Below are 19012 nucleotides of genomic sequence, written 5' to 3'. Positions count from 1 at the left end.
AGACTTAACCATTTAGGAACTGAAGGGGAAAAAATCTCTGTGATTGGATCACAATGCCACATGTTGGCTGATTGCAAGCGCAGGAATTGTATCGTAAAAGCAAAAACTGCCTCTCGGGAATCATGTCAGGAAAAATCCCAGGAATGCTGCCAACTAGTCTTCACCAATGACTCATAAAAAGAGATTTTTTTAAATCCATTTTTACTTTTTTTTGCTTCAAGACAGAGAGATGTTCTAATCCTCTGTTCATTGTTAGGGTTGTGTGGGACTGGCCGAGGGAAATAGCTTTTTGATGGCAAAAGAGGGGAAAGGGAGCTTTGCCAAAGAGGGCTTCAGAAGTTAATGGGCCGGTTTCTATGCTGACAGCAAAATCTTGGCTGGAGCCATCAGGAGCTTCCGAGGCGTTATCTACTTCAGCGGTTTTGAAGATTATCTTTAAAGGGAAAACAGAAAATGACAATGTCAAGAACAAGAGAGATGTCTAAAAGCAAAGGTTTAATCAAGACTTACACGAGATGGAATTATCACCAAGCTAAAGCTGATTTATGTTGAGGAAGCATAATAGTTTAGTGAAATTCTTCCCAGATAACAGTTGTAGCCTTGAGATCTTCTCGCAAGCAAACAGAATCAGTGGTGGATTCACATTTTGATACACCACCAAGGGTTGCAATGGAGTTTCTATTGCCGGTGGGTAATGTTTGATCCTGTGGATGAAATGTTGCCTGTGGTAACTGTTTCCCCTGCAGAACAAAGAGCCAAACAGAAAATGAGACCCATTTTCTCAGTGAGTGCTCTTACAGACAGGTGCTTACAAACACTGATCTTCATTTCAGCAAGGGAAGAGAAAAACAGCAGCTTCTTGAGTATTTTAAGAATATAACACTGCATGCCTGAGCTCTGCCAAACCTGGGTACTGTAAGTTTCATAGCACTTTGTAGTGGGGAAGATCCAACCGGGCAGTCCTCTGGCACAAATATTGGTAAGGTAACCTGAAGCCTTGAGGACAGATGGCGTGACCCTGGCCTTCATGTTTCCTTCTGCAGAACAATGAGCCAAAAAGACAAGAAGTCCCATTCGCTCACACTTGCACACAGGTGCTTGCAGTTACAGTATAATAAAGAAGGAAGGCTGAACACAGAATTATGAGACTGCTGTGGTAAGATTTTTTTCTTGTGTGCGCTGACACCTCTCCCAAACACATAATTAATCACAAAAAGTTGCAGCAAACTATTAGTTAGACAATGACAGGCAGGGGTTGAGGAGTGACAAGTTGCTTCCAAAATGGGAGCTTTGAATAGTGGGCGTCTGTGGTTGTGTGCACACGTAAGTGTGTTTCATGTGTGTATCAGTGCCCATATGCATACATTTGTGTGTCTATGCCTATGGTTTTCCAGAATCTGCTTCAGAGCAGAAACCCAGCCAATAAGCCACGAGCCATCAGCAGCCAGGTCAGATTAGGTGTCTGTCGTTGGCCTTTGTGCTGATAACACTACAATGAGTGGCACTTCCCTACCGCCACTTCACCTTAGCCGTCCCACACTTGTCAGTTCTCCACTGGTCAGATAGGGTCTGTCAGTTAAATAAGAGATAAAGGGAAAGTCAGGAGGAGGGAGGTATTGTTAGTTTAGCACCCGAGTCGAAGGGTTTTTGTTACTGATGAGGGTCACAGAAGGAAGGAACAGCCTAAAGACAATAGGGCAAGGGGAAGGAAAAGTTGACTGGCATATTAGCTTGTGTCTCCCTATCACTGTGCTTAATCTGAAGAGACAAGGTATCTCTTGAGTTGTGGGGATGACCATTGGAATGGGGATATGGCAAAACGAGAGATGGGGGGACACAACTGTCGAGACCAATATACCTTCACATTCTCTGTGCACAGATGTCCTCTCTCTCTCAATTTATCACTCACTCTATGGCTGTCTATCTTTTTTCATGCACTCCAATGTAAAATCATATACATTGGTGTTATAAGATTAGTGTTAAGTTTTCCTTTTTTTCTGCCCGTTTAAAACTTAAAGTATTTTTTTCTATCTCTCAATCTTGCTCATTTGAGCTTTTCACGGTCTTCTTCTCCTTCCAACCCAATTAGTATTTCATAAGAGGCTCATCACCTTTTCACACATATCACTGGTGATTAGCCTTCTGGGATAACCTCAACAGAATAGTCTCCTGGATAGATGTAGTCAGTCTGTCAACAGGCATCAGTTCAGGCAGGATGAGACCCATGTCAAACATTACCTCTCTATTTCAGAACAGAGGCACATCTGCCAAACACTGTTATTGAACTGGCACTACAAGAGCGTAACCTAGTCCCCCCATAAATATTAAAGGTGTATGGTTAAGAAATATTAATGTCATATTCAATCAATCAATATTACCCTTGGGGAAAATCCTGTTTGAGGTGTAGCAGAATTAGCAATTTTTAGCTTTGGAAATGTCTGGATTTCCCACTTCTAAAATGTGTGTAACAATGAGCCTCCTCTCTGCTTGTCAAAATATTTTGCCTTTTGTCCTGAGGAATCTGTTCATTTCAGTGAGCGCTCTCTCAATGGTTTCACTGACAAATTGGAAAAGGCAATGTCTCCACCTATAGGTGCAAATACAGGACTACAATTCAAATTTTTTTTGTCTTCTACCCAATGCATTGGGTTGCAAGAATCAATGCATAAGTTAAGTACGATAACAAAAATATATTTTTGAAATCAAATTTAATCATGAAAAACTATGCAAAGTTTACCAATAAAATATTTTGCTGAAAGTCTTATGACATTCTGCTCTCATTAAGGAATAAATAAGCTATTTAGAAATCAATCTGTCTTCTTACATTAGACAAAATCAAATGTGGGCTATCTCTTTTTTAGACCAGTGATCACCTGCTCATGATCACTTCACAGTTACAGTTATGTTTAGGAGTCAACCTTGTTTGTAGGAATACTACCTGATTAAGTGTGCTATGAAAATAGTATTTTTTTTTCTATTGCTTTATTTTACTTTATTTAAAAGTAGTAAATATTTAATATACCTGACTGTACAAAGTAGGATACTTTAAGAGTTCCTGCAAAATGTCTGATGGGACATTTAGAAACACTGTGCTTCCCTTAAAAGGAATGAAATTCATTTTTTCCCCTAAGAGATAAACAAGCACAATACTGCTCCCATTAACATGATAAAACATTAGAGACACTATAAATAAATATTTGAAAGAATGTGGACAAAAAACAGTTGACAGTAATGATAATATCAATCACAGTTTCTGTTTGGTTGTTGAAAACTAAATGTGAAGAATAAAGGAGGAGACAAACATTTTAATTTTTTGAATTTGTAGATGCTATTTATTTGTAAGTTTGGGGTAAATACAAAGAACATTCCATCAAACAAGCATACAACATACAAGCCAAGTATAGAAAAAGAGAAGATCTTTGACTTTTTTTATACATTCTTATATACAGTGTATAGTATTAAGATATTACAGAAGATTAAAATTGTATCGTGTGTGTCAACATAATGCTTTAATTTCTTAAAGTGAAAATGAAGATGAGCCATAATCACAAAATGTATGGAAGGATCACCATATGAACAAAATATAGCCCGTCTTAAAGAGTGATAGAGAAATACAGGTGTAAACACAGTGCTTGTTTACCGTTTGTTATGCTGCTGTTCTGGTTTGGGTAATTAAAATGTGCTATGAGACTGTCAGTAACAAACACTGTGCTACAAAACAACTCAGGAAATACAGGAAGATGATTATAAGATGATGTCTGATAAGTGTATCTTGATTATATATACCAGTCAAGAGCAGTAAATTATTTTTTAGCAATGTAAGATACAAAGTAAACAGTGGGCAGAATGGAATGCTTGTTATATGCATGGATCAAAAAGAAGACTATACACTATTAAAATCTGTATGTGTCTCTTACAAGAAAAGCAAGTTTGTGATCATTTGTCATTGTGATCTGATCCCTCCCACCAACATTCCTGCTGTATCTCAAAAGGAAATAAGTTATTTTGGTCCAGGAAAAGGTCTCCGCTATTTTATCCAAGAAAATGAGGCTGGGTAATTTCTGCATACTTGTTAGAATACTTAGTTTTTCTCAAAAAAACATCAAAATAGATTGTCACACTTTTCTTTATGCTTTCTACAAAATAGGAAGTCACATTTTTCTTTATCCTTTCTACAAAATAGAGAGTACAAAGTTTCAGTGGGAGGATTAAGGTAAAAACATGCACAAAAGTGAGGGGAGATGGTGTCCCTGAGTGTGTGTGTGTGTGTGTGTGTGTGTGTGTGTGTGTGTGTGTGTGTGTGTGTGTGTGCGCTAGTGTGTCTCTGTTTGCCTATATGGTCTCCACATAATTGGCAGGGAACAAGCCTTGACGGCCATCTTTGTTCCACCCCCTCCACCAGGCCTTGTCCACCGTTTCCACGTCCGTGATGATGTCACCAGGTTCAAAGGAGATCTCAGATTCATCCTCTGTGGGAACCGCAAGATAACATGATGAACACCCACTAATCACAGTGTAATTACTGTAAGTGGATGCACTTTATGTGCACAATTTATGTGTGGCGATTATCCTCTAAATGGCAGCTTACCTGCTTGGTAGTCATACAGAGCTCGGACACACATTTGTCGCTCGGCTAAAACCTGAAGTAGAGAGAAAAATGGAGTCAGAGAAAGACTGTAATCATGAAATACATCTTACAAATACGAACATAAATCTTGTTTAATTAGACAACTTACTAACAAGCATTGCCTGTGTAGCTAAAGCTGTTCATCTATGTCATAAACCTCAATTGTTGTCCAGAAACTATTAAAAACTCATCACTGAGCATGACATGTTCTTTCATTACTATGAACATGGGCATTGTAGTTTATTCTAAATCCCACGTTGTCCTGCTGCTGTAAATACTCACTGGAAAACCGAATGTGTATTATATCCACTGCTGAAAATAGTCCCCAACAAAAGCAAAATATACTCCTGTTTGAGTAACGTTTGCTGAAAACAACAGTGCCCAACTGATTTAGAAAATTACTGAGCTTTTTTTTTTTTAATGAAACAATATGTTTCTACATCTTGATTAGGAACCAATGGGCTTGGGGCTGAGAGCCACAGACAGGGTCAGAGAGTACTGAGACACAGACACACATTGTTGGTTTTGATCTTTTTCATTTGTTGACAATAAGAAAGATAAGATGATTTGATGACCCTTGGACCCAACCAAATATTCAACAATCTTTTTTTATTTTATTTAGAACAGATTTTAATTAAAAACATATTTCAATATTTAGACAAACAGGCTTTGTGTAAGACACTGTACAAGTACAATATGTGTTTGTAAATATAGTACTTCTTGTCCATTTTCTGAGATCTCCTGTTCCTTATCCTCAACGACATCATCCTCCTCTGCAGTGCCATGAAGACCGTAGCACACAGCCATCTCCGGTGAGCTGAGTTCTGTGTCAGATGGACTCAAAGATCTCTCTGTGTGTGAAAAGCATTTATCACAGTCCAACCAGCACAGATAATGAATTTATTAATGTATTATCACTGAATAATCCTACATTGTATAATTTAAACTGATTTGTTGCCAAACCTATGCCATTCTGTTCTCGTGTGTCTTCTCTATTTGTGATGCCATTGGTTGACAGGACGAGAGTCTCATGTTTCATTTCTTGACAAATTGGTTCGGCATCTGAAACAATGACTTGGTTGTAATATTTTGTCATTGTCTAACATATTATCAAATGAAATTTTAACTTTTAGAAAGCTACAGTACATCATTTAAAAATAAATTGTTTGTGACAGTGTAACAATACTCCTTGTAAAATGTTAGTCAAGTCAAAATAACAATATGCAAGAACAAGAGGGCTACCTGTGACTGCTGACTCTTCCTCTTTCTCTGAAAGCTCAGCAGAGGCCTGATTGTCTTCTGATTGGTCATTCTCCTGTCCATCTTCCTTTATCTCCTCTTCCTCCTGCAACACCTCCACTGGCTCCTCCAGTGATGCCGGCTTAGCTTCCTGTATTAATCCCTCCTTCTCCTCCAAATCCTCCTTCTCCTCCTCCTTTTCCTCCTCCTCTTGCTCCTGCTCCTCTGACTCACTCTGGAGTGGTTCTGTGGTAACAGCACAAGGCTGTGGTTGTGTTTCAGCTATATCTTCCTCATGCTCCTCTACATCCTCTTCCTCATCCTCCTCTACCAGTACAGCCTGTACTTTGTAGCCAGTGTCAGAAACCAGCTCACTGTGCACAAGAGTGGCTGTGTTGAGGTCTGCTGATTGGAAAATATTGAATAATTGGAAAATAATATATAATTAAAACACAACTCTACATTTGATAAGCTTACATGTTATAAAAGTGCCCATGAAGGCTTTAATGTCTGTAGTAGAAAGGTTCTCTGGGCACACATTACAGTTAAGCTTGGCATGACTGAGAGTATATGTGGTTACTTTAGGAATATTTAATTGTGACTGGACTGTAAAAATATTCTGAGCTCTGTCATTTCTGTATAACAGGCCACTGATTCATAGTCCCTGGACTGCTTTACACAGTCTGGATCATGTGGAGTAGTTTTTGGCAAAAGCATCTAAGTCACTTTAGGTGTAATAAAAATTTTAACAACCAATATTTAATGTCAAACGATTAATGTCTTTGGCAAACAAATGAGTTATAAGCAGAGTAATATGCTCTTCTTCACACTGCATCGTCATGCTGTTTTTGCGATAATGAGACCTTCTCCGCAGATTACTTCAAAAAGGAAAAATATAATAACACAATATAATCAGATCCCAATATAATTCTTTGTGTCCTGTTCCACCCTACCTGTGTTTAGCTGTGGTCTCTCTGGAAGAGGAGCCATTGGAGCCTGTGGAGACTCGAAGCAGAAAGTTGAGTGCTCTGGCTGGGTTGGGGTATTTGGGGGCGAGGCGGGCAGGGCCTCTGGATGTGACTGAGAGGGGTTGTTTTTTACTAAACTAGGGGACAAGGAAGCCAAGAGACTAGGGGAGGCCGGAGGTGCAGAAGGTTGTGTGGGTGATGGGGGTTTGGGCTCAACAACAGCCTGAACTCGGTTGTTAGTTTGTGGAATGCTGGGCAGGGCTGAGACTGGAGGGGCAGGGCGAAGTGGTGATGTGGGCGGTGACATGGGGGCTCTGGGCCTTTGCGGAGATGTGACAGGGCGGAAATCAGGGCTCGTGGGGGGAGACATGGCCTGGAAGATGGGGGAGGGAGGAGCCCGAGAGAAGGGGGAGACCAGGGGAGAACTGCGAGGGGAGGTTGTTGTGCTCTCTTCTGCTTTAGAGAAGATGAAGGCTGTGTCTGTCAGGCTGCGCTGGTATCGTCTGAATGGTTTGCCTGGAGAGAAAGAAAACAGTTTGTGAGTAGTTCAGAAACGGAAAGAATACACATTGTATATCAAACATTTTCAAACTGCAATCCGTGGCTGATCCTTGTGTTTCAATGAGCTTGTATGGACCTTTGAGTGAACATGAAAATGGTAACATCACTCTCTCACACACAGTATACATACCAGTGCGGGAGGACCCAGGGCTAGTGGGACTTTGTGATGATGATGACAGCTGCCTGAAGAACTCCCGAGGGTTCATGGAGCGTTGGGACACTAATGCTGCTGCCTCCTACAGGTCAAGTAATATGCAGTATAAGCAAGAGTTAAAATTATTAAACAGACTTTGCTCGTTGAGTTTTTGGAGCAGGTTTCACAGAAATCCAGCATTCTAATGAGAAATGTGAGGCCCACTCAGTTCTTTGACAGTGCTAATTCAAAGCAATATTAAACAATGTATAGGTTTATAGTAGTCTAAGATTCACTTACTGCTGCTTTTTCTATGGACTCACTCCTTCTAAGTCGAGCCCTCATATGTTCCTCATGCTCCCTCTGCTGCTGCTCCTGTCAGCGCAGAAACACAGCAGCAATCATATTTACATATTCACACACGTATTTTAATGCTTTTAATCTCCTCATTTAAAATAGAACTATTTGAAAAAGTAGATGACACAACACTTGAGACTCGTGAAACCTGAGTGTTTTGACATTTTTGATACAGAAATCAGTGAACATTCCAAATATGGAGACAACCAGTAACCAGTAAGCTCTGGCACAAAGTGATACCTTGCAAGTACATTTTAGCTTTTGTCTGACATCTGGAAACCCCTCACTACACACACCACCCTTACCCTCACCTCTCACAAATATAAACATACTGTAAGTAGCCTGGGCTTGACCACTTTTGCCAAAGGGACTTTGCATCATTTTACATGCAAAAACTGTAATTCTAGCAAGATACAGACATCATTTCACTCACCCATCTAAATTTCTCCTTTCTGCGCAGCTCTTCTTCTTGTTCTGCCTGTTTTCTTCTGAAAGACAGAAAAACAAATAAAGAAGCAGCACCACTTATTATTGTTATCCAAAAATCATTATCAAAAATACAGTGCATTTACTGTGCACGGGAATCTACTTTGTTCTTCCAAACAATACAAAATACAGCCACTAGAGGGCACTGTTGACAGGACAACGGACATTGTTCCAACCTCTGCTCCTCAATCATCTGTAGCTTCTCGTTCATCTTTCTGTCTCTCTCTTCTGCATCCCTCCGTTCCTTTAAAATTCTTTCTCTTTCAAGTCGGCGTCTCTCCTCTGTTGCCCGTCTCTTCTCCTCTTCTTTCCTATCTTCCTCTTCTTGCTGACACACACAACAATGGAAACAATGGGAGGGTATATTATACTTTTATTTCACTTTCAAATGGAAAAAATTGCTGTCTTCAATAGATTCCCAATGGTAAATGGCAGTAAACATCCAGCTGCACTACATTTCAGCCACTCAAATGTGGCCAAATAGAGACAAGGCTACTTTGGCGTACCTCTGCACGTGCCCAGAAGGAGTCTCTGTTTATTAATCTCATCTCCATTGCAGCATTGGTTTTTCTGTAGTTTGTACCCTAGAAGAAAAACAAATGAATAGTGAATACAGACACAACACAAATTGTTAAACTTTCTAATAATGCATACAGAGACATTTTTATGTCACTGTATTATATTGTATCATTTTCAGTAACTATACTTAAAACCTTTTCATATGTTTCATTATTTCCATGAGCATGACTGAATAAACATACTGGAAGCAAATGTAAAACACTGAATCACTATGGAGATAACCTGCAAAACTGAGTTATTACCTTAAATTGTGTCACAATGTGTATAAGAAAGTCTCTGTCTCCATCTGATGGGCAGATGAGGTAATGCAGGAGACTCACCACTAATTCCTCTTTGTCTGCAGACTTGGAGCTCCTTCTCACCCACTGTGTAGGAGTATGGGCCTGGGTCTGGGCCTTGCTGAGCTCTGCTCTTATCTTCTCCTCTGTCACATCCTCCATCTTCTCTGCACTAATGAATGCATGTGCTTCCTGAAACATGGAGGGCAGGGAATGCAAAAGAGATGGCAAGTAGAGTAAGACCGATGTGAATTTAATCCACCCTTACATCCCGTACTGTAGCCACACACACAACCACACACAAAAGCTAGAAATCCATACACAAGTACACACAGTCCCTCTGGTGGTTTTCTCTTGGTCTGACTTGAGGTTATGCAAAGTTGGAGCCAGACAGTTGTGTAACTTCTTCAGTTACTGTATAAGGATTGTGAGAGAACAAAAATACTCCCTGGCTTTAGCATGAGGACAGGAATGCATTGGTTTGGATGGTTACAGATAGTGGAGGGGGAGATGGGGAAAAAATGAAAACTATGGGGTGAGAGGGAAAGTGAGAAAAAGAGACTGTGAAAGCATGTGTCTTTGCAATAAGATAGAAAAAGAGAGAGACCCTCACTTAACATTCAACAGTTGCTCATTACCTAGAAGTCAAGCTTAAGGGAGATTCAGAGATATGAAAAAAAGACTATTGACAGATTATATTCAATAACCACCGACCAAAACATAGTGTTCCACTGCTGCTATTTCTATGGGACAGTGTTAAACATGGGCTGAACTCGTGCATGTATGCTGTACAGGCATTTATATGTGGCCAGGACCTCAGAATAATTTCCATGGAGAGTAAGTCCAGGCTTGTTGATGGAGGGCCAGGTCTGTCAGCCTCCAACAGGAAACCACAGCTTTATCTGAGTGACAACACTGACACTGACACTGAACAGAGCATTCAATGCACCCCATAATACATGTCAGTACAGTGTATAATCCATATCAATCCAGCTGTCACTGCCAACTGCACACACACACACACACAGACCAGACAAGCAGTCCACAGTGCTGCCAGGGATGCTGGGAAAATCATGGAAACAGACCACAATCTACACCAAAAGCTCTCAGTAGCATAGTGCACTGTTCAGTTCTGCAAAGTGCAGTGTAGAAAATCACTGTTTGCCCTTTACTGACACCAGCTCTGCATCCTCATGTACTGTAATTCAGTAAGTACAGGAGGTAGAAAAACTGCCAGGGTTAGCAATGGTATCATTCATACTCAAAATAAATGTACTCACAGTACTGCATGGTAGTTCATATAAAAGCTGCGTAAAGTTCAGACAGCTGTATGGAGGTGACTTTAGCAGACAGAATAACAGTTTTCTCTCTCGGCTCATACCTTTTTCATAACTCTTTTCATAACATAACATGGCTGGGAGAGTCATTCAAGTGCTAGGACTTCCATATATCCAAGCAAAACCTTTTTTATCATCTTGTTTAAGATGTTTGAGATTAAATAAAGCCCCTACCCTCCTCTTAGTCTCTCACCTTCCCCTCATTGTTCTTTTCCCTCTTCTTTTCACCCCGTTTCAACCCCATGACATGTTTTGCTGTAGGCTAAATTTAATGACTTCACAAGTGGCAATCAGAAAGTTTTAGCATTTTACTCTTTCTAGCTGAGTTCATAAATAGCTTCAACAGTAAGCTGCTCTATTTAGGCAAATGTGTCATAATCACCCTTATCCATGCCCTACATATTGTCATAGGAAAATCTCAGTATAATGGCCAAGTAGGATGTTGCATGTGAACCAACCATGTTTTTAGGATTTGTGGCATTGATGACCATGGCAATGAAAACTCGCTATGGGTATAAGAATATAACCTCTCTGGGAGGGAAATGAACTCAAGTTGACGTGACAGGTTCACTCTACACAAGCTGTCTGCTCTGGAAAAAAACTGCTTCATACAGTCTCTCTCCTGCTCAGGAGTTGTTCAGACTGTGAGAGGCAGTAGGTGGATGTGGGGATACTGAAGTTTGACCAGCTGAAGTTTGACCCAGTTGATTGATGAGTCACTTATGAATTTAGATTTTGTTGCACAGTTAGCTAAATCATTGCTGTTTGAAAACATTTACTTTCCTTTAAATGTTAAAAATAATGTAAGTTGATTCATGAACAGTAAGATGAGATTCTTGTTACATTAATAGCGTATTATGTTCCTACGAAGTCATGCCATTTACATTTGTAATGAATTTGCTCAGACGAAATAAGACAGAAGGAGCAACAGACAAGATGTCATTCAACATAGGCTATGTTGGTTGACATGAAACTAAAGCCTCTGTTCTCAAGTGTTTGTCAGGGCGAGATGACAGATTTGAATAATGTTAAGTGTTTCAGGGTTTAGCTCCTTGACTCGAACATGTTGCTGTACTGTCATGTGGCAAAATACGCAATTTTATATTATATACAATTGTGTATTTATATTATATATAATATTATAGAAATGAAATGTTAATTTCCATTTTTATATCCCTTTCTCGTGTCTGACTACTGTTTATCAGATACTCTCATATCTACTTTCTCATCTGCAGTGTATTGCTCACAGTATCAACATCTAATGCCCCTCAGCACACAAACACACACACACACACACACACACACACACACACACACACACACACACATCCCTTCTGATTCAACTTTATTCTGCTGTTATTTCAGTGGAAATGTAGGACAATGGAACAATGGAAACATCTGCACCCTATTCATATTTTAGTTTTTATAACATAATGCCACACTGGAGTACAGTATGTAACATACCCAAATCTGCTGCTGCAGACTCGCCTTGACAAAACCCTCTTACTGCCAGCTGGGACATGCAGCATAGAAAGCCAGAAAGAAAGAGGCAAAGTGAAAAAAAAACTAGGAAAGAGAGAAGAAGCAAATAACAAACAAAGAGCCACGGGAAATTCTAACTAACTCTATCCCAAGCAATGAAAGCCAAGATTCAAGACAACAAGCAAATTGAGCCCCCAGTTATTATCATCAATCAATGTATGTATGTAGGTTATCTCAGTAGTTGTGTTTCCCGGTCATCGCAAAGTAGGAATTTGGCTGAGAATCAGGTTTGTTTAAGGGTGCAGCATCTGTTTATTTTCTGCTAAATGTGGACAACATTAAAAGAACCTTTCAAGGTTGTGGGTGATATACATCATAGCTGCAGCTATCCTACAAATCCTAATTTATGAATGCATTATGTAACGCCATGCCTATCACTTTGGCTTTGTTTAAGATTTGTAGCATTGGTGGAAGAAGTTTGCATATCCTTTACTCAATGTAACAATCTATTAAAAGTATAAGCCCCACAATCACAACTTTACCTCAGTAAAAAAGAGACTCTAAATGTGTCATAGTTTTCAGGGGTCTGTTTCCTGTTTTATTTTGTAGTGTTCTCCTCTCCTTGTGTGTCTTGTGGTTTTACCTCCTGTCTTTGTTTGCTTCCTTCCAGTTTAGATTGTTAGCACCACCTTGATTAATTGCACCTGTGTCTCATTGTCTTCCCAACCTAAGTGTATTTAGTCCAGGTTTTTTGCTTTGTTCAGTGTCTGTTCGTTGTCATTATCATTTGCATCAGCAGTGATATGTGGTCTAAATGTCAGGTGTCACAGCCTTGATTCCTGTGCTTCTCCTCAGTCTCTTGGATTTATTTCTGCGTTTGCTTGGACCTCACCTGGATTTGGATTTTGTTTATTGCCTGCTCCTTGTCTGATTTGTTTGCTTGTCTTGGACTGCCTTCCCTATTTGGACCTCTGTCTGTCTGACTACCCATGTAAGCCTTTCCCACAATAAATTGATGAACTGTATCTGCTCTGCCTCTGAGTCTGCATTTGGGTCATATTCCTTGTGTTCCCTGCTCCCTTGCATGACATCCACTATGACAAAATGCACTTTAAAAATTCTAAAAGTGCTAATTCATAGAGACTTAAGAGGTTTCTTAAGAATTACTGCCGCTAATGGTAACATAAATGAATCAATCAATTAATCGTTTATAATTTTTTACTTAATTTACTAATCACTTAGTCAGTACAATGTAAGACAATAGGGGGGAATGGCCATCAAAATAGAGCCCAAGGGGACGTCGTAAAATTGTTAATTTTGTCCAACCAAACCCAAAAAATGTTAAATTTCCTGCTGACTCTTTTCCACTGATTGATGATTAATTGATTAATCAACATTATGTTGTCACTCATTTTGAATGGACTAGACACAGAATCAATGTATGGAGCCTGCGATAGAAGTAATTTGGTGCTTGTCATCTTTGAAACATCAGATATTTATGATGTCCTCATAAAAACAAACACTGGTATCAGTTGGTAAAAATATTAAATTCTACAGTGTCACTTCTTTGACTGCTAATTTTTGCCAGGTGAAATCCCACATTCCTGGACAACTAAAGATTGATAGAAGCTACAAAACAAACCGGTCTGAGTAATCGTTTTTTAAAGAATTTGTCATGCACCAACCCCAGATGATACCAGACAGAGGTATGGCACAGACTGTTGTACTGTTTTACAAGCTTCCCATGATGTTTAAATTATTCTTTGTCAGCATATGAAGCAAGTTTTCACAGATCAATTTTGTTCATGAACAACGTATGTGATGGGAAACGTGATTACAAATGATTACAGTGTGGAAAAGGTCAAAGTTAAAATGAGCAGAAGACGGGAAAGCACAGTTCTGGATCATCACCACAGTCTTTAGGTCAGGATATTTCTGCAAATGCAATCCATATGTTTGGCTATAATGTCCACAATGCAAGGTGATAACCGTATGTTCTCTTTTATTCCGATTTACCTTTAACTAATAAATCTAAGTTTGAAATGCTAAGTAATGGAAAATGAAACTTACATTATTTTTATAACTCTTACAGTTTAAGCTAACAACTGTCAACAGTTTGGTCTTGATTTCAAATAAACTGTTTCAGTTACCTTTTTTGTCGTATTCACAGAGAAGTGGATAAGCAGTCACAGTAGTGGCGGCAGGTTAATTGCATTGTCGTGACACAGGTCTGGACGTTAATGTACAGTAATATATGTGTGTGTTAGCTAAGGTTAGAGGTCACAGTTCTCCCACAATTCACAGATGCAGAGACAATTTTCTTCACTCCAAGCCATATTGACCATGTAATCATAGTTTCAGAGAGTAATCAGAGTTTCTCATATACTGTACACAGACAGGTCAGAATCATAAAAATATACAGAAGTTCTCTATTCCCTCTACATCCTGTCTCTCTTATCACAACTTGAGTTTGTAATGTGACTTTGGGTTGCACCACAAACAACAGAGCTTTCAATCCCAAACTCAGCTGTCTTCCCCTGTAGCGACATGGCAGATGGACCAATCAAACACAGGACCAACACTGCAATAGAACAGGAAGAGGACTGAGGACAGGAAACACTCAAAACAATACAAAGTAAACTACTGTGTGTAAATATAGAGTTTGTGAGTACAAAGTGTAGAGTCCAGGGATAAAGAAAACAGAACAGGACACATTTTTTCTCTATAGCAGGGATTTGGGAAAATAAAGTGTACCAGTTGTTTACAATGTTTTCATGTACTGTACTGCTCCTGCCCCTCCTCAATGCTAAAAATGTCACAGCTGGAAAGATGTCATCTTTAATGCACAGTTTAGTGGGGAAACCAAACAAACAGACAAATCACTGAATGAAGTGCACATTCAGTCCCAAAGGTTAGTGATAAGCACATCTTGATCTACTGCACCTTGAAGAAGTTTTTGATGGCTGGAAGGTGGCTGGCACATTCTGTCCTTCGGTAATCATCCACATTTTGGCCAACCTGCGAACAAACACAGGATGTAGACACTCACATTCATATCATAGCTCTCTCGGAGTTGACTAAAAAAAAGAGGAGGAAGAGAGGTTGAGGAACAATAGGATTCACATTGCTGTAGTTGAGCCTAATCTGCATTTTAAAAAATTGACCACTTGATAGATGACTCACTGAAAAACATAGAAGCTTAAAGCTCAAGTATTATGTCACTGTTAAGTACATACAGCAGATCATATATATCATATCTTGTATATTTATAAACCTAATATGCAAATAATGCATGTGTATGTGTATTATTCTGTCACTGTGATTTTCTTCAATATTAGACTGGCTGCAAATGTGACCTCTGACCAAACTCACAGCTTTGCACACTACCATGAGTGTAGACCAGCAACACTGTAAACCTTCTCCCAGCATCTGTTTATTGGACTAATTCATGACCAGAACATGTGTGTATATATGGCTTTCTATGATTGTATATGAACTTCTGTCTATGATGTGGAAAAGGTGGATTTTCAACCAATGAGAGGCAATGGCAACCTGGCAGTTTATAACAGGATGACAATTCCATGTAAAAAAAAAAATCTGAGTCATTTAAGTGTCCCACAACTATCTGACAAATATCAGACATGTCCAAATGAGAATTTGAGCATTCACACGTTCTGCTTGCCTTGTGATTCATAAACCTTTGTACTACAATGACGTAATAACACATTCTCACAGCATTTTCCCACATGTCAGATGCCAAATAAGCCTGTGTCAAAACAGGACCATAGAATGTGAATAAGCCAAGTACTTTAGGGTGTTCTCCAGAACATTTTAGAGATTAATGAGTGCATAGATTTTTATGTATGTGACCACTTAAGATGTTAAACCCATTATCTTGGAACTGAGCTTGTCTGCCACTCACCCAGCTGATCATAGTAATCCGAGGGCCTCCTGTCTCCATACTTCCCACTTTGCACAGTCCATATTGAGGCTTGGAGATGTGAAACTTCCCTGCCAGCTCTGCCACACCACCTGCTGTTAGAAAAGAGACAGATACAGTGATAAGTTGGAGGGGACAAAGACAAAGTTGACTGATGGAGAGTTTGACAAAAGAAATGCTACATTTTCTCTCAAAAGCAAATTGTAAGAATGTTACAATATTCTCTAAATGCAAGAGAACATGTGAATTCCTTTCAGGCCAAAGTAAACAAGCTGACAAGTTTCATTCTTTGTAGGGCTTAGAAATTCAAAATTTGCATTTCTAACAAACATACCACATATGACACTGCGCCTTACCTCCTGAGTCTGCCAGTTTGAGCTTGTTGGTGACTCCATCATATGTGAATATTGCCCTGTGGACATACAGACGCACACACAGGTCAGCTACTGAGAAATGTGGGCAACAAAGACATGACAGACAGATTTGTAATGTTGAGTGTTAGAAAAAATTTCAACAAAACACTGGTTGAATTTTCTGGCTTAAATGACTTGTTTGATTTCTCTATGCCCAAGAGTAAAGGCTCATTCAAAACTTTCATACCCAAACATGAGTATGTGGACAGCTGGGTACGCCATGTGTTCAGTCTTTCATTGTGCACAGGGGACACACAGGCACGTACACATGCATAGCCAGATGTTTTACTGCACATAATTTGTCTAAATCATAAAAAGAGTCCGTAGAGTGCAAAGTATCTCTACAATGCACCAACAAATATGAATTCTCTTCAACGGTGACACATGCACTCCTTTCTAACTCCCTTCCTGCCCTTCTTTCCCAGAGGCCTTTATAGCATATGTGTAAAACAGGAAGGCACTCAGCAGCAGTAGTGTTTGCCTCATAGATGGATGGCTCCTGAATGTGAAACAAATGCAGTCAGTGCTATTAACAGCTACAGGGCTTTTGACATTTTGCAGGTGAAAACCTGTCGTACCGCACCCTTCAGTCAGTCAAACTGCAGGTCACTGTGGCAACTCAACAACTCCTGACGCGTTTCCATGAGACCACTGAGATACAACTCTACTGAACAAACTAAGTGCAGAGTGATTGTTTTGAGATGGCTAGAGTTCAGGAAATATCAGTATATATGTTGGCTTTGTTGCAGAATTTCCATGACAGAAATGTGTGACTACATAATTAACCAAAAAAGAAACAAACCAAGAGACAAATGAGATATTTACTTTAGTAGTTATTATGCTACGCATCTTCCTGGCTGTTACTATTTCAATCCAAAATGATACCCATATGCTATCTGACATGACATGCTTATAACACAATCCCGATTCATGTGTGTGTTTGAAGCACAACTGGGGGTAAATGTGTGTGTGAGTTTAAGTGACTTTACAAGGTGGCCTGCAAAGAGATGAATTGTCAACGCTGTATAGGACTGTGTATATGTGTGTGTGTGTGTGTGTGTGTGTGTGTGTGTGTGTGTGTGTGTGTGTGTGTGTGTGTGTGTGTGTGTACATTTCTCTCTGTAGGACTCCTGGGGGTGTGTCAATAACATCTGGAGCTGGGTAGCAAGAGCGCAAGGCCATGAGCAGCTATTACAATGGGCCAAAGGTGAATGGTCTGCGTGTGCATGTGTTAGTGGATGTGTGTCAGGAGGAGGGAGTGAGTGAGAGACAGTGAGACACAAAGATGGAGAGAAAAACAGAAAGTATTTTTTATAGCATGCAGAATCTACAGTAAAAACAACAGCGGTTTGGCGTACAGGCTAACAACAGGCCAGCTAACTCGGTTAGCATCATGAATCATCATTATTTTTTCCTGATACAACAAGTCTCTCTCTGTCCAAAGAACAAAGAGCGACAAGTCAATCAGTGTGTGTGTGTGTGTGTGTGTGTGTGTGTTTGAGTGTGCTGAGGACACAATAACCATATTGTGCACCCTATTGAGCAAGCTGCATGTGTAAGGAGGCAGGCTGACACTGCTCTCTCATTTAGATAATGCTGAAAAGTGCTTACTGTATATCTTTCATGTCATCGAGCAAAAACAAGTATTATTAAATAAGATTTCATCAGACTATCATGCAATTCTTGGAAACATTCTCCAGGATTATGTGAACCTTGTGTCATTCACATATCTCTTCTGGGATTAGTCTAGGAATAAAATCTATAAAAACAACAAACTCCACTCCCTCATTAGTCTTACTAACATCCAGAGCTTAAACACCAATCCACATTTACTGATCCTTGGTCCTTATGACATTCCTAAAGGTCACCATTCTCGAGCAGTCAAGGTCAAAGGTCACTGTGCTTCTGAAGGAGTCTTAATTGTATGTGCAAATTCTCCACCCACAGGGAACAGGCATGCACATGTGGATCCATTGGTGCTGTGGGAGACTCTTTGTTCTGCCAGAGCTTTCACTAAGATGGAGTTTGAAAAGATCCTATTTTCAGACAGTTTTCTCCTCAGGATTTTACTTAATCCATGTCTTGGATACTAACAAGGCCAAGGGGCTTACATATGCAATGACTTTACAAAAGCAACTAAAATAAGAAATGGTTGAAATCTGTTTTTTTTAAACAATAAAAAAAGTATAAATAAGGTCATGACCTGATCCCTTTAATAACCTTTATTTTGCTAAAGCATTTGGAAGATCCATCTCTCTCCTCTTGTCTGCCTTGAGGAAGGACACATATCTCTGAAATGCACCGGCACAATAAAGTTTATTGAGGGAATCAAGTTACCATCCTAATTCTTTTTCTGAAAGTCTAATTTTAAGGACTGTTCACCCCTCTGCTGGTTTTATCAAAAGATTATCTGCATGGTTGAAATTTAAATGAAATCTGCTATAACAGTATTTCTTTGGTTCAGTGAATACGCCAAAGGATGTTGCTGCCATGACATGAATGGATTATCTTTGATGTCAAGGCCTGCAAATGTTCACAGTTCTGGATATTACATGTTTTTAAAACGGCGCTTCTACTACACTGCTATTTACTGTAACAGAGGATATTGTCAA

General features: G+C 39.6%; 1 protein-coding gene across 2 annotated transcripts in view; it reads right to left on the bottom strand.

Moving 5' to 3' along the window:
* Positions 1-3303: 3303 nt before the first annotated feature.
* The window catches only part of si:dkey-40c11.2 (drebrin-like protein A), a 31797-nt gene continuing 16088 nt past the window's right edge, over positions 3304-19012 (bottom strand). Inside the window, exons 2-16 of one of the 2 annotated variants that reach the window (XM_044196683.1) lie at positions 16344-16399; positions 15970-16082; positions 14991-15065; positions 9271-9420; positions 8878-8955; positions 8548-8699; positions 8319-8373; positions 7829-7903; positions 7526-7631; positions 6820-7350; positions 5870-6271; positions 5591-5689; positions 5345-5478; positions 4589-4640; positions 3304-4469 (exon numbers count right to left, since the gene is read on the bottom strand). In XM_044196683.1, the coding sequence (XP_044052618.1) occupies positions 4333-4469; positions 4589-4640; positions 5345-5478; positions 5591-5689; positions 5870-6271; positions 6820-7350; positions 7526-7631; positions 7829-7903; positions 8319-8373; positions 8548-8699; positions 8878-8955; positions 9271-9420; positions 14991-15065; positions 15970-16082; positions 16344-16399 (2215 nt within the window). In that variant the 3' untranslated portion in view covers positions 3304-4332. The remainder of the gene's footprint in view (positions 4470-4588; positions 4641-5344; positions 5479-5590; positions 5690-5869; positions 6272-6819; positions 7351-7525; positions 7632-7828; positions 7904-8318; positions 8374-8547; positions 8700-8877; positions 8956-9270; positions 9421-14990; positions 15066-15969; positions 16083-16343; positions 16400-19012) is intronic. The other variant, XM_044196684.1, reaches the window with a different exon arrangement.

This window comes from Siniperca chuatsi, linkage group LG5 (assembly GCF_020085105.1).
Source record: "Siniperca chuatsi isolate FFG_IHB_CAS linkage group LG5, ASM2008510v1, whole genome shotgun sequence".
Taxonomy (NCBI): domain Eukaryota; kingdom Metazoa; phylum Chordata; class Actinopteri; order Centrarchiformes; family Sinipercidae; genus Siniperca; species Siniperca chuatsi.
This window is presented reverse-complemented; position numbering and strand designations above follow the sequence as displayed.